Source organism: Strongylocentrotus purpuratus, unplaced genomic scaffold (assembly GCF_000002235.5).
Source record: "Strongylocentrotus purpuratus isolate Spur 01 unplaced genomic scaffold, Spur_5.0 spur5_scaffold_8, whole genome shotgun sequence".
Lineage (NCBI taxonomy): Eukaryota > Metazoa > Echinodermata > Echinoidea > Camarodonta > Strongylocentrotidae > Strongylocentrotus > Strongylocentrotus purpuratus.
Window position 1 is genome coordinate 19,309,446 of NW_022145614.1, and position 27,371 is coordinate 19,336,816.

The 27,371-nt window shown below is 36.5% G+C and overlaps 2 protein-coding genes across 3 annotated transcripts; one reads left to right on the forward strand and one right to left on the reverse strand.

The window, feature by feature from the left end:
• Positions 1 to 2,129: 2,129 nt before the first annotated feature.
• LOC580196 lies at positions 2,130 to 7,216 on the reverse strand. Its single transcript, XM_780269.4, has 4 exons — positions 6,885 to 7,216; positions 3,976 to 4,155; positions 3,366 to 3,464; positions 2,130 to 2,842 (listed from the first exon to the last, which is right to left on the reverse strand). Exons 1-4 carry the CDS (start codon positions 6,987 to 6,989, stop codon positions 2,681 to 2,683), a joined length of 546 nt encoding a protein of 181 aa, XP_785362.1. The 5' UTR covers positions 6,990 to 7,216; the 3' UTR covers positions 2,130 to 2,680.
• A 148-nt stretch (positions 7,217 to 7,364) lies between these two features.
• Positions 7,365 to 26,326, forward strand: LOC580136 (bifunctional polynucleotide phosphatase/kinase). Of its 2 annotated transcripts, XM_030975314.1 has the most exons (15): positions 7,365 to 7,654; positions 12,854 to 12,900; positions 13,444 to 14,100; positions 14,522 to 14,601; positions 18,805 to 18,862; positions 19,502 to 19,609; positions 21,381 to 21,501; positions 22,101 to 22,168; positions 22,386 to 22,478; positions 23,092 to 23,160; positions 24,039 to 24,066; positions 24,395 to 24,456; positions 24,952 to 25,061; positions 25,447 to 25,534; positions 26,108 to 26,326. In XM_030975314.1, the coding sequence occupies exons 1-15, from the start codon at positions 7,459 to 7,461 to the stop codon at positions 26,297 to 26,299; spliced, it is 1,977 nt and encodes a 658-aa protein (XP_030831174.1). In that variant the 5' UTR covers positions 7,365 to 7,458; the 3' UTR covers positions 26,300 to 26,326. The 2 variants fall into 2 exon arrangements, with proteins under 2 accessions (XP_030831174.1, XP_030831175.1); XM_030975315.1 differs by lacking the exon at positions 12,854 to 12,900 and having other exon boundaries at positions 7,370 to 7,654.
• The last annotated feature ends 1,045 nt before the right edge of the window (positions 26,327 to 27,371 follow it).

Below are 27,371 nucleotides of genomic sequence, written 5' to 3' on the forward strand. Positions count from 1 at the left end.
AACATGATTACAATCCGCTCAATAAAGGAATAATGCAAAGGAAATCCCACATTTTATGTGGCAAAACCCTCTCTGCGCAACATAAATAGTGAAAACTTATATTTACTATTAAAATCTCTCAAAAAGGCATAAATGCAAAGGAAATCCCACATTTTATGTGGCAAAACCCTCTTTGCACAACATAAATAGTGAAAACTTATATTTACTATTAAAATCTCTCAAAAAGGCATGAATGCAAAGGAAATCCCACATTTTATGTGGCAAAACCCTCTTTGCACAACATAAATAGTGAAAACTTATTATATTCACAATTAAAATCCGCTCAAAAAGTCATAAATGTAAAGGAAATCCCACATTTTATGTGGCAAAACCCTCTTTGCGCAGCATAAATAGTGAAACTATTTACAATATATACAAAAATGTAATTTATTGCAACAATGTAATTACCGTTAAATAAAAATGATGTATAAGCATATATGCAAATTTAACAGATATTCATATTAAACAGAGGTATGAAATCTTGTTTTATACTGAATAGTAGTGAGTATGCATGGAACACTTTACTGTTTATTCAGTTAATACATTACATAATAAGTTTGAATTAATGCCATCTGCTTTTAAACCAGAATCTTTCACATGCGGAAAATGTTCAAGAAGTTTACAAATGGTTCAGATTCGAGAAAGTTTCGTGCTGAGAAATAATTGAATCATAACTGATATAATGCTGAAATTTGGCAGCACGCAGAACTACTTTCTGTGAAAATCACTTGTTTTACAAATTTTTTTGTGAAAATCGCTCTTTTTTATGAATTGTGAAAGTTCACTTGTTTTATGAATTCCAAAAGTTTGTGAAAAATCACTTATTTTATAACTCGCAAAAATTTCCAGTTAAAAATCAATGTACTGATAATACACACATGAAGCCATTACAATTTGATACACTTCAGTTAGTTAATTAGTACATGTATTAATTAAATAAAAATTGAATGATAATTAAGTATATCTCAATATTAATATTCATTAAAAAAATTGTTTAAGTTCAAATGTTCACACGGCTGATGAGAAGCATACGATTGGAAGCATAAATGTTTTTTTGTCACACAGACCATTTACGATTAACACTCATTTGATAACCCATTCTTTCTTCAAAATGCTTCTGACTTTATAGAAGGCATGATGTTTTGCCACAACAAATGCTGGATTGGCTCAATTTCGAATCGAGTTTAGATGCTGAGCATATCAATTCCTTCGCGCTCCTTTTGGGAGATCAACCGACCCGCGCGCATTTTATATTACATGACATAATGGTAAAATTCTCGACATCTTTTTACACTTTTCTTTACCATTAAAAATCGAAATTGAGAATAATATCCTCAATCGAGATATGAGAAGAAGGAAACATTTCCTTTACATTCCATGTAAAACCATGCCCTTACTTGAAAAAAAACCTCCGTCACTTTGACGTTGAACTTTACAATCCATTTAAAAAAAATTACTCTCTCATACACAATGTCAATGGATCGGTCGCACTGTGCTCGATTGCCTTTCAATAAACCAATCTTTAACTTTGCAGCAACGCGTTTTGCGTCAAATTTGTAAATCCTCAATCACAGACAATGACATATGATACGTAAGCTTTTCATACATATAAATTTCATTTTGATTGATTCATTTTTAGCTCCGTCAATTTTCATGTCAAATCATGCTTCATGTCCCATTTTAGAAGCCCGACCCAGGGTTTTGTGCCAGCTAGCCCTGTATGCATGTACGTAATGCTATGCATACACATATAACTGAACATGCATAAGTACAGTACATGTACACACGCAGCGCAGCGCGTACGAGCGCACTGCACTACATTTCATTGGGTCAGTACCATTATGAAAATAGGGGAACAATGAGTGGGATGGGTTTAATGCCGTCACAATAAACTTGCGCATTACACGCGTACGTATAATTAGAGCAATTTATGCACCCCCAAGAAATAATGAATACAGCCCGACCTCTCTACACACAGAACTGCACAGATACCGCACAGTCCGGTCAAGGCGGTACGCGTAGCGTTAAACTGCCAAATTTACAGAAATTGTGAGGAGCGCTTTTGCTATGAAAGGAATTGATATGTTTCTACACCATACATAAAATATTGGCAGTACACAATTACAATCATTTTATGATTTGGAGAAGAACAAAAAAAAAATTAGAGAAATACTTCCGTTTCATACATGTAGCATTAGCAGTTTTAAATTACAATCATTCAATGATTTGAAACAAAAACAAAATCATTTAGAAATGATTAAAAAAAAATTCTTAAAAAAGCATAATTTTGACAGTAGTTTCAAGCCTATTACTCATACATCAATCAATGAAGATTTATTCTGGGGTAATCATTTATGTGCTACCAGTGCCAAATCAACCGTCACTCGAAGTGATTTAATAATCACTTCTTCTTTTTGATAATAAATGGAAATTAGGCAGATGTCATACGTGATTTCTTTCATCTATAATTAAATGAAGAAAAAAAAAATCAGCAGCCGTCTACTGATTTATCTTCTGATATCTTTATAATGAAACAAATCAATTTATTTTTGTCTGTATAATGCTAGAAAATTTCAAAAGTGCCCTTTTGATTAAAAAATGCCCTTCTACGAGAGCTGAATTGGCCTCAGCTTAAAAAGCTCTAGACAGTGTTGTTCTCTTTCATGTCTGAAGGGGGCGCACTAACTCCAAGCTTCCCCTCTTCGACCAGTCTGAGCGTCTCGGCGATGATGCTGCGCTTCCAGGCACGGATGGCGAAGAAGATCTCGATGAAGTACAGTGCCATGGCAACAAAGGAGAGGATCTGAAGAAATTGATAAGATTCAAATGTCACTTTGGCATTTAAAAAAAAGGTGAAGAATGGCATCATTAGCATGTTCTTTTTCTACTATTTAAAAAAAAGAATGAACATAGCTCTCACCAATAATTAACACAATTTATTTTGAAAGCATACTAAATGAAACTTTGCCTTACCAGTACTTATAAATTAGTGTCTATTACTTTACAATGTCTGAATATGAAGTTAGTGTTCGGTCAAATAATTTACATTGTCTATGAGAATAGAGGGAATTATTGTCTCAATTCTCTATGAGAATGTCCCTTTTTTTCATTCAATTCCTAAAGTTAATGTTAAATGTATTGTACACTGTATCTTCTCCATTAATATCACACAAACTATAAAAACAAAGTTAATTTAGAACATTTTGTAAACTGTATCAAATGTTACGATATCATTATTAAGACAAGACAAAATGTTTTACATTCAACAGTACTCTGCATCATACTATTTACAGAATATACTCTAGATAGGAAGTACTAAAACTTACGACACCAACGATGAGTCCAGCTTGCCCGAAGGTATTGGCAGCAACGTGACCGGCTAGAGACATGAGAGCTATAGCTGCTCCAGCACAGTAGAATACTTGCTGTATATATAATCATAGAGGGAAACAATTTAAAAGAAAGATTATCAAGTGTGATCACTTGATAATCTTTCTTTTTTTAAATTGTTGTAAAAGTTCTAGGAAAGGCTTTTGAAAACCTAAAGTCAGCACAGGAAAATACTTGCTGTATATTATAAGGGAAAGATCTTACATCGTAATCATTCAATTATTTGATGAAAAAGCTTCAGGTAAGGCTTCTGAAAACTTAAAGTCAGCTTAAACTTTAATAACATAGCCAACCTAACAGAATCCATCTACATGTAAACTCTATTCTTTAAAATCTCATACAAACATAAGGTCATCTGCTCTATTAAAAATACCGGTAGGTATACTTTTAATTCATTTATAGTCATTCCTGAATATAGCTCCAATGATAAATATAAGGTAGTATTATTGGGATAAATATTTAAAAAACAATTATATAATTTCAAAAGCCAAAAGTACTACATGTAGGATTGAATTTGTCCCAAAATGCCAAACTAGGGATACTCACCAGCATGCTCCAAGGGAAGCGGGTCGCCTTCTGGGGCACATCGAGGACATAGAGGAGGATGAGGATCGCTGTGATGGCCAGGAAGCTTCCGCACGCTGCCTCCAGATGCCAGTATGACGACTCATTATCTGCTTTGTCGGGTTGGATTGCTATACCCAACAGAGCTCCAAGGCAGGCAACCTTGAAAGACAGAAAATATGAATATTGATATTATAATGATAATAATAGCAACATTTATGTAGCACATGTATCACACACATAATAATTATAATAATATAAATGTTTATATTGCACAAATATCCATACCAGGGGATGCTCAAGACTACGGTACTACAGAGTACCCCGACTATAGCCCAGCTGCTAAAATGTGCTAAAAGGCAAGCATTCAAGCATTCAAGCATTCAAGAAATAAATCAAATGAACCTGATTATCATGATTGCTGGTATAGATGGGTAATAACATTTACAATTCATTAATAATTATGTGGAATATAATTCTTAAAACTTCATAGTCAATTATATCATCATAATCATATCAATATAAATATTATGGTCTCGTACTCTCGTTTTGCTTTTATACATGTGAACAAATATGGAGGAACTTGCCCCCCCCCCAAAAAAAAAAAAGAGAGAGAAAAGGAAAGTGAACTCTCGTAAAAATACAATAATAGAATGATATGCAATCACATGAAACCAAAATGGAAACCCGACTTCTTTTTAATTTTTATCAAATTTTTGTTCCAAACAATGCTAAAAACATGTATTTCTTTTAAAATCTTTATACATTCCTTTATACAGCTCGTTTGAGACTAGAAAAGGGTAATCACTATCTATAGCTGTACAATTCTCGTATAGCAGCTGCAGTACAATGAATTCATTATAAAAAGTAAACTGACCTTTGAAACAGGGCCCTTTAATCAGACTTATTCAAGAGATTTAATCAGTTTTAAGTCGTCAACAAATATTACAATTCTGGCCTCCTGCATATATCGACTTGCAAACTTTTTAGCTCATTAGCTTAGTCTGAGAACACAGCCTCCAAAAAAGAGGGATGAGACAGAGAAATTCCAAAAAAGAGGAAAATTAAATGGTGGTCCAGGGGGCCATGCCTCCTTTCCACCAATGTTTTTTAAAATATACTAAAAACGACACGGTTTCTTTGCATTTGAATTCTAAAGTTTAGAAGTATTGTAAAATACCACATCTTACTTAATGGGACTCTATAACATTGTTCAGATGAAGAAAAAATATAATAAATTAAAACCAAAATACCTCTAATTTCTGCCCCCCCCCCCCTTATGAAATCGGCGGAGGAATCTCATCCCTGTTAAAATGACTACTGGTACAAAGTCTGGGGCAATGAATAAATGAAAACAATGTCAAGTACTAGCTTCCTTTTGTCAATGAATCAAAGTATTTTTTTATGCCCTGGGTTGAGTCAGCTAGTTGAATGCTCATAAAATAAAGTGCATTTTCCCAACAAAAGTCGAAATAATTTGACCTCCTCCTTCTTCTCTCTTGCTCCCTAACCCCCACCCCTCTCTCTCTCTCTCTCCTCTCTCTCTCTTTTCTTTGATCTGCCTCTATCTCTATCTCACCCTTTCTTCTCCAACTCTTTCTCTTCCCCTCTATCTCTCTTCTCTCTCACTCTCTTCTCTAGCTCTTTCTTTCACCCCTCCTCCCCCCCCCCCCTCTCTCTCTCTCTGTGCTTCTGAACCTTCTACACTATCAGGTTGGTTGTTCACAAACAACATCCTTAGGGATTCCATGATTCATCATAATTGGTCTCAACAGGTTTGCACTACAAACAATATCACAAAGCATAAATCCCATACTCCTCCCTTTATATGCTAGTGAGAAATCTATTTCATTTTATGTAAGACCATACCGAGCAGTTGACTGTGAAACAAGCTGGAAGTCACACTGAGATCGATCTGTATTTGTTTTAAAGATCGAAGCCGTTTTGCTGCTAAGATTACAAAATTATCTCGTCATCTGAGCAAACAAAATGTGTCTACCAATACCATTCTGATGGGGTTACAACCAATTGTTGCATCATCAATGGCCTCAACACGTGGCAAGTGTTAAAAGGTACAATCTGTATGTAACATGGAGTGTATTGTTTCAGGTTATACAAATCAATCCTATTTTCAGTTTATTAATTAGGTTATAAAAATCAATGTCATTTTTGTAATACATTACAACGATTATAAATTATATTATGATTTAAACCATATACTGCCGAGTACAGTGAACAGAATATAAATTTTTAAGAAAATCTTTGAACTAGAACAAGGTTTAGCAGGAACCACAAAAGCAATTAAATTTACCCATCGGGAAAGTCTGGTCCAACAGAAAAATCATTTTGAGCCACCTAGAAGATAACTAATGCCCTATTTCAATGCATTAAAGTTTGTCAACTTATCACAATCAGTTCATTTTACAACTCTACATGTACACAGCATCAGTCATCAGTGGCAGGGGTGGAGAGGGGGCACACTGACAACCCCCCCCCCCCCCCCCATCTCACCAAGAAAAATCAGCAGAACTGGAAATGATCTGAGTCAAAATTGATCTTCTAAAACTGGAGACGAGCTAGGATGGTGGTGGTGGTGGTATTAATGGAGGAATCGTAGCTTAGATGATGAGGGAGCAATTCGGGGTTACGGTTCAGATAATATATAATTCAAAGACCATGCAGCTTTAACCCCCCCCCCCTGGCAATTGAATCATTCCTCATCACCGCCATCATCATACATCCTCACACTTCATAGTGAATCTGATATTTTCAGACTTTTAAACTCTTTGCTCAATCATATGTTCGAGCAATTACACAACTTTATATGTTTATGTAAACTAATCTAGTCAAGCTAGAATACATCGGGTTTACCACCAAAAGAAATTACCTACCACTTCCAGAATTTCAATGATGCCTACAGGAAGTTTAAGATAAGCCAGCCCTGATGGTGTCCTGTAGGAGGAAGATGGCAGTGTGATGTTGGCAGTGTCAGACATCTTACTGATTAGTGCATGAACTTAACCAGTTGGTGGAATATTCAGATTCAGAAGAGCTGCGTTCTCAATCAACTCAGTTCACAGTTTAGTAGAACGTAGAACTTGTGATGTAATTCTATGAAGCTCGAACAGATCCAGCGCAGCGGTGACAGTTCCTCAAACTGAAGGTTGATGGTTCCAACTTCTTGAACACTACACCTGTACTTGTGGCCAATTATTGTAAGGACCGTTCATTAGCAGCTAGCCGCCCAACCCACTAAATCGTGGCAAGAGTTGACCTCTCCAGATCTTGCGCAATCAAAACACGGTGCAAATTCCAATTCGCATGCGCAGTAGCCAGACCCAGCTATTATTCCACATGTGTGAAATCGAGGGGTCGATAATAAATCCAAAATTTAAGGCGGGATATACGTACATGTTTGCTGTGTTAGTGTTGTTATATTGCACTTGAACTACTGTACATGAGCTGATGCATCTGACAGTGCTTTGTCGTAGTTTAAGACCAATAATTCTAAATAGATTACACATCATGCAGTGTCAGCTAAGGCCAACAACACGGCTGAATTCAGCTCCTCACAACATCGATGTTCCCCGTGACCAGACCATCGTCCTCGGCCGCAGCCCCGTTACTGGCATCACGGATAAGAAACTCTCCAGACAACACGGTGAGAAAAGAGATATCCTCCTTGTGAGAACAGTGCACTACGGAGCCCCGGAAGTGACATGGAGAAATTTTTTTTTTCTCGTTTTCCTGAGATAAATTCTCGTTTTCCTGAGATAATTTTTCGTTTTCCTGAGATAAATTCTCGTTTTCCTGAGATAATTTTTTGTTTTCCTGAGATAATTCCCGTTTTCCTGAGATAAATTCTCGTTTTCCTGAGATAAATTCTCGTTTTCCTGAGATAATTTTTCGTTTTCTTGAGATAAATTCTCGTTTTCCTGAGATAATATTTCGTTTTCCTGAGATAATTCCCGTTTTCCTGAGATAAATTCTCGTTTTCCTGAGATAAATTCTCGTTTTCCTGAGATAAATTCTCGTTTTCCTGAGATAATATTTCGTTTTCCTGAGATAATTCCCGTTTTCCTGAGATAAATTCTCGTTTTCCTGAGATAATATTTCGTTTTCCTGAGATAAATTCTCGTTTTCCTGTGATAAATTCTCGTTTTCCTGAGATAATTTTTCGTTCTCCTGAGATAATTCCCGTTTTCCTGAGATAAATTCTCGTTTTCCTGAGATAAATTCTCGTTTTCCTGAGATTATTTTTCGTTTTCCTGAGATAAATTCTCGTTTTCCTGAGATAATATTTCGTTTTCCTGAGATAATTCCCGTTTTCCTGAGATAAATTCTCGTTTTCCTGAGATAATTTTTCGTTTTCCTGAGATAAATTCTCGTTTTCCTGAGATAATATTTCGTTTTCCTGAGATAATTCCCGTTTTCCTGAGATAAATTCTCGTTTTCCTGAGATAATTTTTCGTTTTCTTGAGATAAATTCTCGTTTTCCTGAGATAATATTTCGTTTTCCTGAGATAATTCCCGTTTTCCTGAGATAAATTCTCGTTTTCCTGAGATAATATTTCGTTTTCCTGAGATAAATTCTCGTTTTCCTGAGATAATATTTCGTTTTCCTGAGATAAATTCTCGTTTTCCTGAGATAATATTTCGTTTTCCTGAGATAATTCCCGACCAATACATGTTGCATAACTTTCGAAACCCCAGACATCGTTTGTTATATGATCACAGATTTCCCGATTTTCTTGATCGATTTTAATTTGTTTAAAACTTGAACATTTCATAGCTTTCTTATTTCATATCCGATTTTCCTCAAACTTTTATTAATCACTTTGTCTTATTTGTCTCCTTTTATTAAAATATAGATATTCTTAGGGTGGCCTTCCCCTTTAAGGCCCTTTTGGAATTGATAATTATCTTCATAAATATATCGAATTTCGACAATTGAATGTTGAGACCTACAAGGTGATGTGAATAACTGAATACCAGGCGCGGATCCAGGGGGGGGCCGAGCGGGCCTTGGCCCCCGCCCCCCCCCCCCCCCCCCCCCCCCGCAAAAAAAAAAAAAAAAGAGAGAGAAGAAAGGGAAAGAGAAAGAAGAGAAAAAGGGAAAGAAAGAAGAGGAAGAAGAAAAGAAAAGGGGGAAGAAGGAGATTGGGGAAGGCGAAAGGGCCTTGCCTCCCAGGATGTTGACCCCCCCCCCCAATCAAAAAAATAAGAGAGAAGGAAGGAAAGAGAAAGAAAAAAGGAAAAGAGGAGATACTGGCGTACTGATAGGGGGGGGGGGGCTTGGGGGAAATCAGATTCAAACGTGGTTTATTTCTAATTCCACAACGGTGGATTACAAATAATGCTGAAATGACATAATTTCCGAGATTTTTCCTCACTTTTTAGTTGATTCCTACTTGTCAGGGCCCGAGGTACGGTGGGGATCGGGAGCCCCGAGCCCCCCCCTACTTTTTTGAAAAAGTATATTAAAGAGAAATAAAATAGAATGAGAGCAAGAAAGAAAGAATAGTTAACTGCCAGTGTTGAAAAATAATGAGGCATCAAGATATGCTCATCTGACCGTGATTAATGCCTAAAACCCCTAAGCTTCCAGGGGCTCTGCCCCCTGGATTTCACCTAGGGCCCTACGGCGGGCCCTTAGATGCTCATCTGACGGTAATTTAATGCCTAAAACCCCTGATATTTTGGGGCTCCGCCCCCTGGACCCCACGCCAAATAGTGACGTGCCAGTCTCACAAAATAATAAGGTATACAAAAAAATGCTCATCTGACCTTAATTAAACGCCTAAAACCACTGAGCTTCCGGGGCCGGCTCCGCCGCCTCGACCCCCCCCCCCCCCCCAGGGGCCCTAAGACGGCCCCTGATTCAGACAAGGATTAAGAGTATAGAGAACGATACAACGCATCGTCTTCTTTCTCTAATAATATAATGAAACGTCAAAGCTTCGCGCAGGAGGGGAGGGGGGGGGGGACTGAATTCAGACAAAGATTAAGAATCGAGAACGGTACAACGAATCGTCTTCTTTCTCTCATAATCTTATGAAACGTCAAAGCTTCCGCGCTTCGCGCGGGAGGGGGGGAACCTGAATTCAGACGAGGATTCAGAGGCGAGAACGGTAATACGAATCTTTAATGATTTAATGAAAGGTAAAAGCTTCCGCGCTTCGCGCGGGATGGAGGGGGAACTAAATTCCGATGAGGATTATTTTCGAGAACGGTACAACGAATCGTCTATTTTCTCTAATGATTTAATGAAACGTAAAAGCGTCCGCGCTTCGCGCGGGAGGAGGGGGTTGGGGGAGAATCTAAATTCAGACGAGGATTATTTTCGAAAACGGTACAACGAATCGTCTTCTTTCTCTAATGATTTAAGGAAATTTAAAAGCTTCCGCGCTTCGCACGGGAGGGGGGAACCTAAATTCAGACGAGGATTAAGAGTCGAGAACTCGACAACGAATCGTCTCCTTTCTCTAATAATTTAATAAATTGTAAAAGCTTCCGCGCTTCGCACGGGAGGGGGGAACCTAAATTCAGACGAGAATTATTTTCGAAAACGGTACAACGAATCGTCTTTTTTCTCTAATAATTTAATGAAACGTCAAAGCTTCCGCGTTTCGCGGAGGATCGAGGGAGGGGGAAAATCGCCCCTCCCTGCACCGACCCCCCCCCCCGCATTACGTCACTGTTGGTCACCATTACGTACCAATATTTGGCTCGCAAAATTTCAAATTTGGGCCCCCCCCCCTAAGAAATTCTGGATCCGCGCCTGCGGAATACCCCCCTAAAACTGGATTTAGGCCCTAGGCTGACGGCCGTCGGCCTCGTGGGCTGTCCCCTATTGTAATCGGGCAGTCTGTTAATAAAGTGTTCATGAATCAAGATAGATTTATCATCCAAATTGGTATTGTACCTAAATTTGTACGAGTAAGACTAGTGTCTTTTATTTGTTAATTGCGCTCTTCGCTCGCTCGCAATTTACAGTAAATATATATGACATCGTACTCAGGGGGGGGGGGCATTCAGATGCCAAAACGTTATAAAATTAAAAGAAAATTGTATTTTTTCAATTCATTTTAACTGTTCATTTTACAACGGAAATTATCTCAGGAAAACGAAATATTATCTCAGGAAAACGAGAATTTATCTCAGGAAAACGAAATATTATCTCAGGAAAACAAGAATTTATCTCAGGAAAACGAAATATTATCTCAGGAAAACGAGAATTTATCTCAGGAAAACGAAATATTATCTCAGGAAAACGAGAATTTATCTCAGGAAAACGGGAATTATCTCAGGAAAACGAAATATTATCTCAGGAAAACGAGAATTTATCTCAGGAAAACGAAATATTATCTCAGGAAAACGAGAATTTATCTCAGGAAAACGAAATATTATCTCAGGAAAACGAGAATTTATCTCAGGAAAACGAAATATTATCTCAGGAAAACGAGAATTTATCTCAGGAAAACGAAATATTATCTCAGGAAAACGAGAATTTATCTCAGGAAAACGGGAATTATCTCAGGAAAACGAAATATTATCTCAGGAAAACGAGAATTTATCTCAGGAAAACGAAAAATTATCTCAGGAAAACGAGAATTTATCTCAGGAAAACGAGAATTTATCTCAGGAAAACGGGAATTATCTCAGGAAAACGAAATATTATCTCAGGAAAACGAGAATTTATCTCAGGAAAACGAAAAATTATCTCAGGAAAACGAGAATTTATCTCAGGAAAACGAGAATTTATCTCAGGAAAACGGGAATTATCTCAGGAAAACGAAAAATTATCTCAGGAAAACGAAAATTTATCTCAGGAAAACGAGAATTTATCTCAGGAAAACGGGAATTATCTCAGGAAAACGAAAAATTATCTCAGGAAAACGAGAATTTATCTCAGGAAAACGAAAAATTATCTCAGGAAAACGAGAATTTATCTCAGGAAAACGAGAAAAAAAAAATTTCTCCATGTCACTTCCGGGGCTCCGTAGTGCACAGTGCAGTGTTAGGTGAAACATTACCAATTTGTCTACTTTCACCTTTTAGTAATGTAGGGGCTTAGGCTTAATGAGTGACAAATTTGAGTGGTCTTAGTTGAATATTATGTACAGATTCTGTGAAATAATGGTCTAGTTTACTGTAGCAAATGTGAATAAATCCTTAGGGTCTAGTTTGAATTTAAGTTTTAACAGCTGGGCTGGAAAACAAACTTTCAATTTTTCTGTTTAACACAAAATGACAAAGGCCCCCTTAACCAGCATCAAGTGTTCTGGGACATTGACAATTATTACCAAGGACTTTTTTTTTATAGCCTTAGACTTTCTCTTATAGATTTTAGCATAAACATCATAACTTTTTAAAATTAAATAGGTCTAGAACTATAAGTTATTAAGTTCCTCTCAATATATTTGATTAATTTTGTGATTTATATGGAGTGGTTTTTTCCCCCTCTTTACATACGGTATGCCTGGTGAGTTGTGTATCAATTCAAGACCCACTTCACTGCAGGTATAGACCTGATCATGTAGGCCGGGATATATTTATGATAGACCTCTACAGCAAATTTGGTTACTTAATTAATAATAGATTTTCTGTTCGTTCGTTCGTTCGTTCGTACAAAGGATATCAGGGAGTACATCATCTAGATAGGAAGATCCTTATTAAGCCAATTACTGATCGTCTCATCATCGAGCTCACAAAGTCAGGAAGCACTGTGAGGGGAATTGTAGATGGGACAATCATCAATGACATGGTCCATTGTTTGGTTTTCTGTTGATTCATTAATGTAATTTCCATGTGCCAAACTTTTAGTTTCTATCACCGTGCTGTTCTTTCTCCTTTTCAGTGGAAGTGACAGCTGCTTATTCTTCTCAGACACTTACCGTTAAGCAGGTTTGTATCCTTAGATAATAAGTTAAAACTAAATGAATTGAATATACTCTGACCCATATTGTCTTGAAAAACAAAGATTTTTATTTTCCAAAGTGTTCATCAAGAGAGTTGTACAATGAATGAAATGCTCATGTTCATTTGATCTCTGGTCTCACATTGTCTCCAAATAAATACATCAAAATTAAAATTAAAAATAAAGCAATTCTTCTTGTTCTCATTAGATTCCAATCTGTTGGCCGTGTTAGATCATGATTTGAATTCAATTGGAACTGAAATATTTAACAATGTCTAGTTTTTTCTACCTCCAAGACAATTCCATTAGATGTGTGCTTGTAGGCAAACTGACTGAATGATATTAAAATCAGATTATTGGTAGCCTTTTCATCAACTGTCTTTTTGTATTAATGATCCAGCAGTATGTGTATATTTGTACTGAACTTTAAGAATGATTGTGTTCTTAGGCTCTTACAATATTAACTTGGAAATATGATGCAATTAATTCAGATTTTGCCTTTTTAAAATTTGTTATTGTACCTCATGTAGATTGGTCCCAATGCGGCCTGTTTCCATGGCAACGAATTGCAGAAAGGAGCAACAGTGAAGTTATCCAAGGATGACTGCTTTGAGCTTCTCCAAGGAAAGTATGAGTACAGTGTGTACTTTAGCGATACTCAGTCAGAGAGTCCAGGTACGTCGACCGGTAAATCATCTGGAAACTCAATGAAATCAGACACAAAAGACAAGACGGACAAAGAAGAGAGATTGAATGAGGGGAGGAAGCAAGTAAAATCCGCCAAGAAGAGACCTCTCGATAGTGATGGCGATGATAGTGATAGTGGAAAGGAAGAGGAACCAGAGAGTAAGAAGATCAAGAAGGAAACGAAACCGTCAGAGGATGACATCGATCAGAAGTTGGCTGCGCTGCAACGGAAAGCGGAAGATGCAGAACGGAAACAGAAAGCCAAGAAGCTTAACGAGCCCAACGAGAGCAAGAGTCTTAAAGCCAGTCGAATGGGTGAAGGAGGAGAGAGGACATCACCTGGTGTGTCGAAAGGGAATGGGAATGGGGACACATCTGGTGGAGGAAGTGGTGGTGGTGCCCCTGCAGCTGGAAGTGGGAAACCCAGCACTGTGGAAGAGTGGAAGGAAGATGGCAAGCTGCTGGTTTATAAGAGTGTAGGAGTGAAAGCAGGCTCAAAGGTAATATGCTTGGTGTGCTGATTAGAGTTTTTAAAGTGTTTACTACATGCCGTATGTATGATTGAAAGCGATTATTTGCAGGGTTTATCTTGATAGGACAGAGCAAGAGGTTAAAATTTACCCTTTTTTTTAAAGTCGTAAGTAGTTGAAATGAGTGTGACAAGCCTTAAAAGTTAATAACAAGATGATGCTTTGCATGAAGTATTTCCTGAAGCCTTTTTATTATACATCTATCATAACTTGTGAGATATAGCATTAAAGTTCTCTTTATACATACAACTATTTATAATGATGTGTTGTGGGTTCACCATGTTTTAAGAACATTAAAAAGGGACATTAAGGATAAATCATTCCCAACGTACATTAATCTTTGAAACTAGTTGTGTTACTATCCCGTTGCATCTCTCTAATTCTTCCCCAGGTAGCAGGCTTTGACATGGACGGCACACTGATAACCACATCCTCAGGGAAGGTCTTTGCTCAGAATGCAGATGACTGGAAGTGAGTCCATGATCAAAATGGTTGCTAGTTTGTCATTATCGATCAAGCTTTGTATAATTCTAATTTCTACATTTTCATCAACGTCCACAGTCACTTTATGTTGACATCTGCGGCCTGGTGATATGTCTTCGTATTTCTGTCAACTTCTCAATATTTCATCACTTTCTCATTTCATATGCAAGCATATGTTTGTGGATAAAGATTGCTCTCTGCAGGGGCATCCTCAGTGTTGTCAAGTAAAGCGGTACCATTGTTGAAGGTTGATGTAAGAAATGTAACTTATTATATTCCTTCTACTGTACTACTAATCCTCAAACATGCAAACAATCCTGAACAAATTCTCAAACCACAAAGATAGTTATGGTTTTCTTTGAAGGCGTCACTGTGCAACACCCTCTAACAGGTAATTCTCCCAACCAATTTTTGAACTTTCCTGACTTTTTTTCCCATGAAAATAGGACATAAAACAGGCTTTTAAATTAGGCCTGAGTCATGTCGGGTTTTTCATAAACCGGGTCCTGACGGCCTTGCACCGATCGGGACCCGGTGTCCCGAAATCAGCTCGCATGAATTGTCACTTGCCTCTATAAAAAGCGCATATCGTCAGTATGTCCCTTAAAAGTGACCTTTTTTATCAGTCAAATAAATCAACACATGCATACCTCGGCACAGATTGGTATATTCTTCCATTTAACATTATTTTCATCAGGGTTGTTTGATTTAAATCATGTCGATTTAAATCATGATTTAAATCGCGATTTAAATCACTTGATTTTTTTCAAAAAAATCACTGATTTAAATCAACTTTTATGAAAAAAATTAGTTTTCTCTATTTTCTCTTCTTCTTAAAGATAAACTCCAGTACTGGTAAAAAAAAAAAAAAATTCTCACAGAATCAAACGAAACTTACCCTGAATGTTCAAGATTACAAATAAATGACATGTGCCAAACAATTTTGGAAGAAAATGTATACTGGCTGAGTAATGAGCATAGAAAGACATGGAAATCAAGGTAGTACTAGCCCCGACATCATGTGTGTTGTCCCATATATAGCTTTCTATGTGAGTGCTTGTTACTTTACCAAGACTCGGTCAAATTTATTATGATTTTGATGACTCCAGAACCTTGCAGTGCACATCAATACTTACATGCTACATGATCAACTGTTTCTGATCCTTTCCACACCTTTTCTTTCACAATGCAATGGCATTACCAGTACTAAAGTTTATCTTTAACAGATACTTTCAATGTAATCATTTTCATTTCTGTTCCACATGCTTTAGAGATACTTTAAAAGAATGATACACCCTCATGGAGTCTGATTTAACACCACTGTTTTATTTTCAAATTGTAAAACAAGCAAAACTGATGAAAACAACAAGTTTCTAACGAAGTAATGATAAATAAATCTCTGTATGTACACCAAACTGTTAAATCTTCAATAAAATAATATATAAAATCTACAAAGGTGCTCAAAGTCCACAACTTGGATACTTTTACAAAACAGCTGAACTACTTGTATGTACCTCCTTCTTGTTACTATTAATACCCATTCTTTCAATTACTTAAGTTGAAGGCATATGTGTACATTTGATAAGAATTACATGTATATTTGCATGCTTGTGTATTTTCTTATCAATACCCATACATTCAATTACACAATTTCAAAGTACACATGTATACTTAATAAGTAAGAATTTAAAAATGGGAAAGTTGCTGGGCAAGTGTTACTGTATGCAGCAATACAACTGCTGTGCTTCCTTGTTCATGTAATAGTTTGAAAAAACAGCACATCAATGATGTGGTGGACAGTGGTGCTTATCCTGCATCTTGCAACGAAATTTATTGAAGTTTTATTTGGAACTGAGGTTACACTGTAATGAAAACATAAAATGTGTATTTTGTTACAAGCATATCAGGAAGTGCCAATTGCAAATCTGGTTAAATATTACATTCAAATTAGATGTTAACGTACAGACTGATATAAAAATTTCAAGAGTTTAAATGTATACATAATACATAACATTACTTGGGCTTCCATAAAATGTCCCTCTCTATAATGCAAATAAATTAAAAAAAAAAAAAAAAAATTACCTGTATATAAGTGGATTATTGTGTCAAATAGTACAATACACAATGTTCAAAAGACTACTTGACCACTATTATTGGTGTAAAACAGTTTAAATATAGTCTAAAACTTGTTAAGTGTGACCATTATTTTTCGTTGGAAAAAAATAAAAAAAATCTGATTTAAATCTTAAAAATCCGATTTTTTTGATTTTTTTAAAAAAATCGAAAAAATCAACAACCCTGATTTTCATCCATGATTGGCGATGTTTAGTGCCATTATCGTGCCTCTCAAAGTAAAAAAAACTCGAGCAAAAATATAAAGACAACATTCGAGCCGCCATTTTGATTCATGCAGGTTGAATAAATCGGGTAAAAAAAAATGAATGTTAGAATTATAAAACGGCTTTCTAAAAAAATCTTCTTTACAACATACCGATCAAATAATTTGTTAAAGACAATAAATATTTATCTCTTTTTTTAAACATTGCATGCTTTTTTTTAAAAGCTGAAAATTACTTGGTAATCACAAGAAGTTTCGATACGGATAGCTGTTGCAAGGCAAGTTCAGACTAATCTCGGAAAAATGCGCAGTGCTCCTCGTTGTTAGCTGTAATGCGTGCCAGAACGAACCCAAACAAAGACGTGATCGTAACAAGAAAAAATCATTAAAAAATACGAGAGTACAATTGGAAAGACAGCTACTCAAAATTGTCGTACGCAGATACATAACTTGGAGGAAGAATACAATATTTGTCCAAGAAAAGCCACAGAAATTGTGATAATCGAGGAGTAACTGGGTACATTTTTATCGCAAGGGGCCTGCTGCAATACTCGAATCCTTTGTTATACTGCTTTTTATCATAGAGGGCGGTATTTGTTTTCGATCTAGCCTCGTGTTCAATTTACACACGTGTAATTCGGAGCAGCAGGCCCATTCGATAATGATTGTACCTATAGTAACTCCTTAAATATCACTATTTCTGTGGCTTTTCTTGGACAACTATTGTATTCTTCCTCCAAGTTATGTATCTGCGTACGATAATTTTGAGTAGTTGTCTTTCCAATTGTGCTCTCGTAGTTTTTAATGATTTTTTCTCGTTACGATCACGTCTTTGGGTTCGTTTTGGCACGCATTACAGCTAACGATGAGGAGCACTGCGCATTTTTCCGAGACTAGTCTGAACTTGCCTTGCAACAGCTATCCGTATCGAAACTTCTTGTGATTACCAAGTAATTTTCAGCTTTTATAAGAAGCATGCGGTGTTCAAAATCAAAGAAAAAATATATATTTTGTCTTTTAAAAATTATTCGATCGGTATGTTGTAAAGAAGTACTTTTTAGAAAGCCGTTTTATTATTCAAACATTAATGTTTCTTTCAACCTGATTTATTAATCCTGCCGAGAGACCCGGCCAGTACAGTAGCTGGCTAGCAGCTGGCAAAACCCCATGGGGCGAACTGCTTTGCAATTTATATCAGCAGTTCGGATTGATTCAGGATGAGCTAGAATATGATTGGTAACAATTAAATACTTAAGTTTTAAGGTGGATTGATTTTAGTGGTGTGCAAAACTGCAATTTCTTTATTTTTTTCGGAGCGTCGGTTCTCAAAAAACGAAACCGGGACCCGACGGCAACGGTCGGGTCCCGGTGTGATCGACCGTACCGACTCAAGCCTATTTTAAATATCTTTCAACATATAGATGTTTAGAATGGTATATAGAGCCAATTTATTGCTTTGTGGCAATTTACATTCACCTAAAATTTAATTCAATTATAAGAATATAGTTGGGAGAACTCAGGAATCGATCAGGTCAGTTTTTTTCAAGTTTTTATCATTAATAATGGTCTGTTTTTACTCAAACTTTCAGATTATCTTTAAATGGACATCTGGCATTAAAGTCACCACCTTAGCACCATTTTTTCTCATCTGAACAATGTTACCAAGTCCCTATAACATTATTCTAGGTCCTTTATGACTTAATCCATGCATCCTTAATATGCACCAGTCTTCCCCAGTTTACTTCATTTACCTTTTTACTAACCCGGTACTGATGTACAAAAAGCAAGCACAAGCAATCAATAACAATACTTTTGTTGACAGCAGAATGTTTTTTTCCACTTTTTTCTTTCAGAATCATTTTCTCTGAAGTGCCTGGCAAACTAAAGAAGCTGCATGAAGGAGGATACAAGGTGATTCAAAGTCTAAGATACATGCTTATCAAAGGGGAGAGATTCTCGAATAGTACATAAACTGGATGTAAGAAAAATGTAGAACATTAAGAATGGGAATCAAATGATGATTGTTGATTTAATGTCCACAGTGGTCTTGCCTCATTTCTATGGCATTTGTCATCATTTTTTGTACCAATCACTTTCATTTTATATGTCACCTGAATTGATAACTATTTTCAAAGTTTTTATGCCTCCCCCATGGGAAAGAAATGAGCCTGCCGCATACTCCTGTAGCAGACTTGCCGCAGATCTGCAGCTGACCTGCCGCAGACAGTCATCTTTTTCACATGCAAATTAGCTTTGCCGCAGACTTCCCGCAGGCTTGCCGCAGACATGCCGCAGACTTTTCATCATGGATATCCATAGAAAAGGCTATTACAAAGAGTCTGCCACAGACTCCTTTATCATGAATATTCATAGAAAAGGCTATAACAAAGAGTCTGCTGCAGACTAGAAATTCCATCTAGTTTACCTCTGTAATCCTTCAATTACACAACTAAAGATATCAAGAGCATGACTAATTTTCACCGCATAATGGTAGGACGAGTTCATTTGTCGTTCATAACAAATCATTTGTCTGTTCGTAACGATTTGTAGATAGTAATTTTCACCAACCAACTTGGGATCAGCAAAGGCAAACTGAGTGTCAAAGACTTCAGGAGAAAACTCTGCAACGTCCAGAAAAAGCTCGGAGTGCCCATGCAGGTAAAGCAATTCTCCTTAAAGTAAATTTTCAAAATATGTAAAAGGAGGAAAAGCATTAGCTCTGATAACATATATATGGTGAGAAAAAAAAATCTTTTATTTTAAAGGTACTATGTCCCTTTTGCAGCCAACCTCGAATTCTGTAGAACTTTGCAGGAATTATGAATATGTCATGTATGTCCTATCTGTGAAATTTAAACTTTAGCAGTGTCCTCATATTAAAATTAGGCAAGGAAACCCGTTTACTTGCTAGACTTCACTGTCAGACACTATTGAGTGACTGACTGGCTTTTTTTTCTTCTTTGGTAATAACATACATGAAAAGAGTTGTAAAGGATACATGAGCATTTGTCTACATCAATACCCCACTTCTTGTGATGGCCAAGATTAAACTGATTAAATCTTTGCGCAGCATAAAACGTATGACCATTCGGTACAATTGTCTGAAAATCAAGACTATTACTTTTGGGCTCTATAGCCCTAAAGTCGATTTGACAACTAATAGTCGTTATTTTTCCACTTGAAGACATTTTCAAGCCCCACCTTTTTTTAGGGAAGTTCTTAATTAGTATTATCTTTCAAATGCAGTTGGAATCTAACTTTTTCATTTTTTTGGCCTGCAAATGGGACATAGCACCTTTAAAAGAAGTCCACATTTATGATGAAGGGCACCAGACTGAAGTTATAAAAAAAACTATACCGGTACATGTATTTGTAACAATTTACTCACAATTTATTCTTGTATGGCATACTGCATATAAATTGGTATGACTACTTATATTTTGATATATTTCATTGTTCATCAACAAGCTACTATATATTTGCTACCAAAATCTTTTAGAAGATACAATTCATTCATAAATTTAAAACATTCAGTGTAAAACCTTGAGTGATTCTGTTCGAATCTTTTTGCCCCACCACCATAACTTGTGGATTATCTTAAGGATTCCCTCTTGTTATCCAGAGCTCCATGTGATGGTTCTTTGACATATGATCTGGCAATGATTGCTGTACAATCAATTTCATACTTGAAGAAAACTATTAACCTGTATACTGGACCCAATACTATACCTACGTGTACCCAAACCCAAACCTCTAACGTATTCAAATTTTAGGATGTTTCTTTCCTGGGGACCTAGTAATGTGTATTTCCACTAACCTGTTCTTAGTGAACAGACCTGATAAAAACCCGATTTAAATCGGTTTCCCGATTTTTTCCTGATTTTTTTCTTCTTCTCGATTTAAAAAAAAAAAAAAAAAAAATTGATTTTTTTTTTTTTTTTTTTTTTTTTTTTTTTAAATTTATTTTCTTCTTCCGTATTTTATCCTAATTTTCCAGATTTCTCCCTTATTTTCACTTTTCTTCCCTATTTTGCCCTATTTTTTCCCAAATTTTCTTACTCGAAAGAGGGGGAATGTTGTTAGATGCCATTTTTTCCCCGCGAATCCTCTTCTTTTGTTTTACTCAAGGGGGGCGTGGTTGAGGGGAAAACAAAAAAGCTATTTTGTTTAGTGCTCACTATCACCCCTGAGTGAAGGAGCTACAATACTTGTTATCCAGTCTGCATACATTACTTGTTGCTATGTTGGGCAAGCCTCGGGCAAGCTTTCAGGTTGTCAAGAACAACCTTTGATTTAAAAAGCATGCATAAAATATGGATCTGTTAGTGAACCGCTCTATTGCAACCCTAACCCTATATTTAGATGACATAACACTCTACAGTCAAATTTTCCAGAGTACCGATTTGATCTCTTCCGTTTCATGATTCAGGCTTTTGCTGCTACGTCAGGAGGTGTATACCGCAAGCCTATGACAGGGATGTGGGAATACTTCCAATCGAAAGGCAATGACGGTATCACTGTTGATATCAAGGCTAGCATCTATGTTGGAGGTAAGGAATTTGTTATTTCTCTCTCTCTCTCTCTCTCTCTCTCTCTCTCTCTCTCTCTTTCATTCTCTCTCTCTCCCGCTCCTCCCCCTCTCCCCCCCTCTCTCTCTCTCTCCCTCTCTCTAATTATCCATCAGTCATTTTAATTACCATCACAAATAGTTTTTGCATTGCTTGTGGTTGTGAATAGTGACTACCAGTAATGATGTTTCTTAAATGTTTGTTATTATTACATTGTCCGTTCAAAGTCTTAAAGGCTCTTGACTGTCATACAAAAGGTTTGGGGTTTCATTCCTCGCTCTGTGCTTTCATCCTTGGACAAGGTTTTATGCTCACATGCTCGCAAGAGGGCCGTAAGAGCCTTGTCAATGACATTAACAGCCTTCATCCCTGCCTGCAATTTTCCCCTCTTGACCTAGGCTTATGAAATGGATGTATGTTACTGCTTGAGAGACAACAATTGCAGAGCCTGCAGGAAGAGCAGTATTGATATTCATGTAGCCACCCTAGGTAAATAGTAAAGACCCTCAAGTTACTATTTTTATATTACTGACAGGGGTTTAAACCCTTATCTCATTTTTTCTCTTGTTTTGTCCTCTTAGATGCGGCAGGCAGGCCAGCAGACTGGACCCCTAAGAGGAAGAAAGACTTCTCCATGAGTGACCGTCTGGTAAGAAGCCATGAATATGAAACATAACTCTAAAACTCTTGAACTTTATGTTGTAAAAGCTGTACTTATCATTCACATCCAAGTTTATTTTCAGATTAAAATGTTTTGGAGACATTCTTCACTTTGTTGTTGTTGATTCATCCACAGGTGCACATTACAGGTGTTGATGATTGATTGATTTGTAATCTTTTTAACTATTGTATTATTTTTCCTACAGTTTGCCCTGAATGTTGGTATTCCATTCAAGACACCTGAAGAGTTCTTCTTGGGCTACAAACCAGCCAAGTTCAACATGCCAGCCTTTGATCCAGTAAGTTTACTTTTAAAGGTTACCAGGGACTTTGCCCTAGACTTTCATGGTCATGGCATTAGATTGTGTAAATTCATTTTCCGTCTAATACAAGCTTGCTTTCAGCTTGAAGACATCTAAATATTTGATGGGCCTCTTGTAATTGGTGATTTTTTAAAAGTTTGATAGATAATGCCATTTTTATTGTTCTGAAGGAAGGTTTCTGTCTAGAATAACAAACTGCTGTAGAGAGTGGTTTCGTAGAACTAATTAAATGAATAATACATCCTCCCCCCCCCCCCCCCCAAAAAAAAAGGGAGAGAAAGAGAGTGAAAGAAAATGTGTTGAGTGTGCTACACATAAACAAATATGAAATATGAAAATATATTTAATTCTACTGTGTACATTTTAGGAGGGAATATCTGGAAATTGAATATACAGAAAATGTTTAATATGTACCCTAGCTCAGAAGGCATGAACTTCACAGTACTTTGGAAGTGATAATACCTTCTACTTTCTAGCCCACAACCTCATACGTTGTAATTATGACAAAATAATACAAGTGTTTTAGATCACATTTAGTGTACAGAAAGGTTTATGTTTACTGTTTATTGTTTCATTTGATTTATTACAGACAACCGTCTCCACCAGTACGCCATTGTTCCACCCACCAAGTACCGCATTGCCTGCCAGTGTGCAAGAGGTAAGGAATCAATTACATTTTGCTTGAGCTGATACTAAGCTACTCTTATTTTTACGACTGATAGAACTTGTTTTTCTTCATGATGATAACCCACTGTGTACAGCAAGTTGAATTTAATTCATCAGCTAGTATTTCCATCCCTTGTTTATACGTTACATTCCTTTTATTCACCTTGCCATATTGTTAATGTATTTATTTTGTTGACTATAGGGCCCCGCTCACAAGCTTAGCTTCTAAAGGGTCCCTAAAACCATTCATTTTATGATGTAATCAAGTCAACATATGTTGATTAATGTACTATTACCAGTCTCTTTTTAAAGTTAAAGATTATATCATGTTTTGTGTGGTTTTGAATAAAATGAACTTGAACTTGAAATCAAATAGCATAATGATGATGATACATTATGCTTTTTCACGCACATCGTACAGGAGTTTGTCTTCATGCACTTCTAATACATAGGATATCAACAAAGACAATCTACTACAATAGAATCATAAAACCAGTAAATATTATGGCACAATAGAATGACATGATAAACTGCATGGGGTACAAGTTGAAACTTAGTTTTATGACATTAGGATTAAATCAGATTTAATGAACCTTAACTCTTTAACTACCACAGATTTAGAGTATCGCCATGTTATGTTTGTAGAGCTTTATCAGTCATGCCTTACCCCCAAAATGTTGAAAGTTACCCAAAGACTTGCTAAAAACCTTGGGTCACACATACTTGGAACTGCATCATAAGAATATAATACATCTGTCACATTATTTCATTAGAAAATGGAATTGCATAAAAGTGAAACTGTTCTTGAAAGGTTAGGGCATCAAAACTCCTTTAATCCAAATTATTGTTGTATTTTCTTTTTTTATACAGGTTGTCATACTGGTTGGATTTCCTGCATGTGAGTACTGAGCCAAATTTTTGTTCATTCACTGTGCATATTTTATACAAAAATATAGTATGTTTTGATTGCGATTTTGGAGTGGCGATTTCGGAGTGACGATTTTTAACGAAAATTCAAACTTTGTATATGTTTACTTAAGAGAGTCTTTACTTGAAACTTTTGTGCATTTTCTCAACTCTTGTGTTATTTGTATTGGATACACGTAAAGAATATACCAGTAGGTCTAAGAGAAGGGAAGATGGTAACAGCAGTGATATGTTTGCTATTTCTATTTTGATGCCCATCATTCACTAACGATTTTTGTTTGATTTTTACTTTTTGACAGCTGGAAAGAGCACATTTGTGAAAAATCATGTACTGCCGCACAAATATGTTCATGTGAATAGGGTAAGTCCCGATTATTTTGTGTAAATATACCTTGTGAATAGAATAATGCAACTTGTATCATTTATTGTAAATAGTCTCAAAATGGCAATGCTTTCAGATTCAAATGAAGTTTGAATTGCAAGGTGTAGTTAATTCTGTCTCAAAATGCTTGAAGAAAAGAAAATTGTTTATATGATAGTTGTGGTGATTCATCACTAAAACTGTGTTAAAAGAAGTTTGACTTTCCTTTCCTTGCTCCATCCATGTAATTAATAGACAATACATTAACAAATATTGCAGTTGTTATCGCCAAAATGCATTGTCTTTGGTAATGTTTATCTTAGTGATTATTATTATGGCTGACAAAATGCTTTTGATTCCTTTTTAGAATTTGCGAATTATTGTGCATCATGGCTTTCCAAATGTTAAAATGAAAATTTTTTGCACTTCCATGTTCTCCTGGCATTTCTTTCTGATTACAGAGATTTTTTTTCTTTATTTGTCTGTATATTACAGGATACCATGGGCTCATGGCAGAAGTGTGTAGCTGCTTGCTCCTCTGCTCTCTGCAAGGGTCAGAGCGTGGTCATTGACAATACCAATGCAGATGTAGACTCAAGAAAGAGGTAAACTCAAAGAGCCAAAAAGCCGATTTCCTTATCAACGTATTCCTTATCGTGTAGAGTCTGAACAAAATGAAAAGTTTCTAAACAAAATACATCATAGGCGAATGAGTATTTCAGCAGTATAGTCCTTGCTCCTTCTCTTGTGTACCTTTTGCAGTGTAAGGGGGGGGGGGTGAGAGGCTTCCATGTTAATATTGGAAATGCATTGAACTAGAAGAAGTTTTAAGAAAGTGCCTTGACAAAAAATTGGTTCAAAATAAAATATTTAATTTCATAGTAACCAAGTCAAATCAGCAAATTTTGAAGAAATTGGAAGAAAAAAATGAATATCATTTTCAAGCTTTTAAAATTTCTTAACATTTGATATGTTTTCTTTCCCTTCCAGATATGTTGACTGTGCCAAGAAGGCTAATGTCCAGTGCAGATGTTTTTCTTTCACAACTACCTTTGACCATGCAAGACACAATGAAAAGGTAAAGATTTATAGGTTATCAGATTTATAGATAATAGAAATTCCAGTATTACTCAGAACGGTGACTTGTCTTGACTTTATATACATGAATGTTTGATTGACCAGTAATTTGAAAAGACCCTACTATCTATTCTGATATTTTGGGGCATGTCAATAGTAGGATCCTTGTTATATGCCAAATTCCATAGTTTTATGACGCTTCGTAGGTGAGATCTAGTAGGGAGGGGGGGGGGGCACTTGTGCGAGTAAAATTCTTCAATGACTTTCTTTCTACAAGAAAAGGTCAGATTTATAGGTAATATAACTTACTAATAGTATTACTCAGAAGGGTAACTTGTCTTGACTTAATATACATGAATATCTGATGTTTGACCAGGAATTTCATCAGACACTACCCCTTTTCTGATATTTTGGGCATATCAATATTAAGATGCTCTTTATTTGCCAAATTCCATAGTTTTATGACACTCCATGGGTGAGTTCTAGAAGGTGGGGGGGGGCATTTGTGCAGGTAAAAATTCTTCAATTAATTTCTTTCTAAAATGCATAAATGTTTATTTCACTCCCCACACAGTTCCGGCAGCTGACTCCCGCTGGAAAGAACCACGCTTCCATCGCGGACATGATCTTCTACACCTTCAGGAAGAATTTTGTGGCGCCGAAAAAGGAGGAAGGTTACTCGGAGGTCGTTCAGGTCAACTTCCTGCCGACCTTCAACAACAAAGATGAGGAGAAACTCTACAAGAAATTTCTTCTGGAGAAGTAATCAGAACTGTGATAACAATTTTAATGTCAAAATACAGGAAGGATTGGCAATCTTCTTGGAAGAATTTACGGATTCCAAAGGATCGTACTTTGAACGACCTCCTTCAACTACAAGAACAAAGATTAAGAGAAAGTCTGTAAGAGAATAAAATATCTACTGATCATCAATCAGCTGTCATGACCAGAAAAGATTAGAGACTTGGTGGGAAGAAGTTGATACTTCTGAGCAGGCACATAGCCACGGGGGGCATGGTGGGGCACGTGCCCCCCAAAAATATCCGAGATCAGTTGAACTTTTTTAGACCCCTTTTTTTTACCTCGATCGATTACATGTATGTGCCCCCCCCCCCCCCCCCCAAACATCAAACTCTGGCTACGTGCCTGCTTCTGAGGGAGGATACTCGGAGGTTGTTCAGCTCAACTTTCTTCCATCTTTCAACAACAAAGATGAGGAGACACTCTACATGAAGTTTCTTCTAGAGAAATAAGCAAAATATTAATTGTCTTCAATCAGCTATCATAAACTGAACGTGTGATATGTTGTGGGCAAACAAAATTAAACGTTCTCATGAAAGGGACTTGAGACTTTTCCTCACCTTCTCTAAGAAAAAGAGATGAGAAATCTGTATAAGAAATGTGCAGAATATATATATTTGTGTGTGTATTTCAACATCACAAGGCATTAGATTCTTTGTAGGACAAAGTTAGCAGTAGGTCGCAAGGAAAGGTGCTCACAGCATGTCAGTTTCAGGTCAACTCTTTGCCACCCTTTAACAACATAGCTGAGCAATTATATTTCTTCTGGAGAAATTAATAGAATATCTTTGACCTGTATGACATGTTGTTATTATGTCAACAACCGGGATAGTTCAAGACTTCATAAGGAGGGTTTAATGTCTCAAAGGAATAATTACATTAGATGATTGGATATCAACCCCTACTATTCTTTGAGTACAAAGCGGAGGAGAAGATTCTTGGTCCTAAATCAGCTGTCATGAACAGAAAAATTAGAGACTTGATGGGAAGAAGTTGGATGCTTCTGAGGGAGGATACTCAGAGGTTGTTCAACTCAA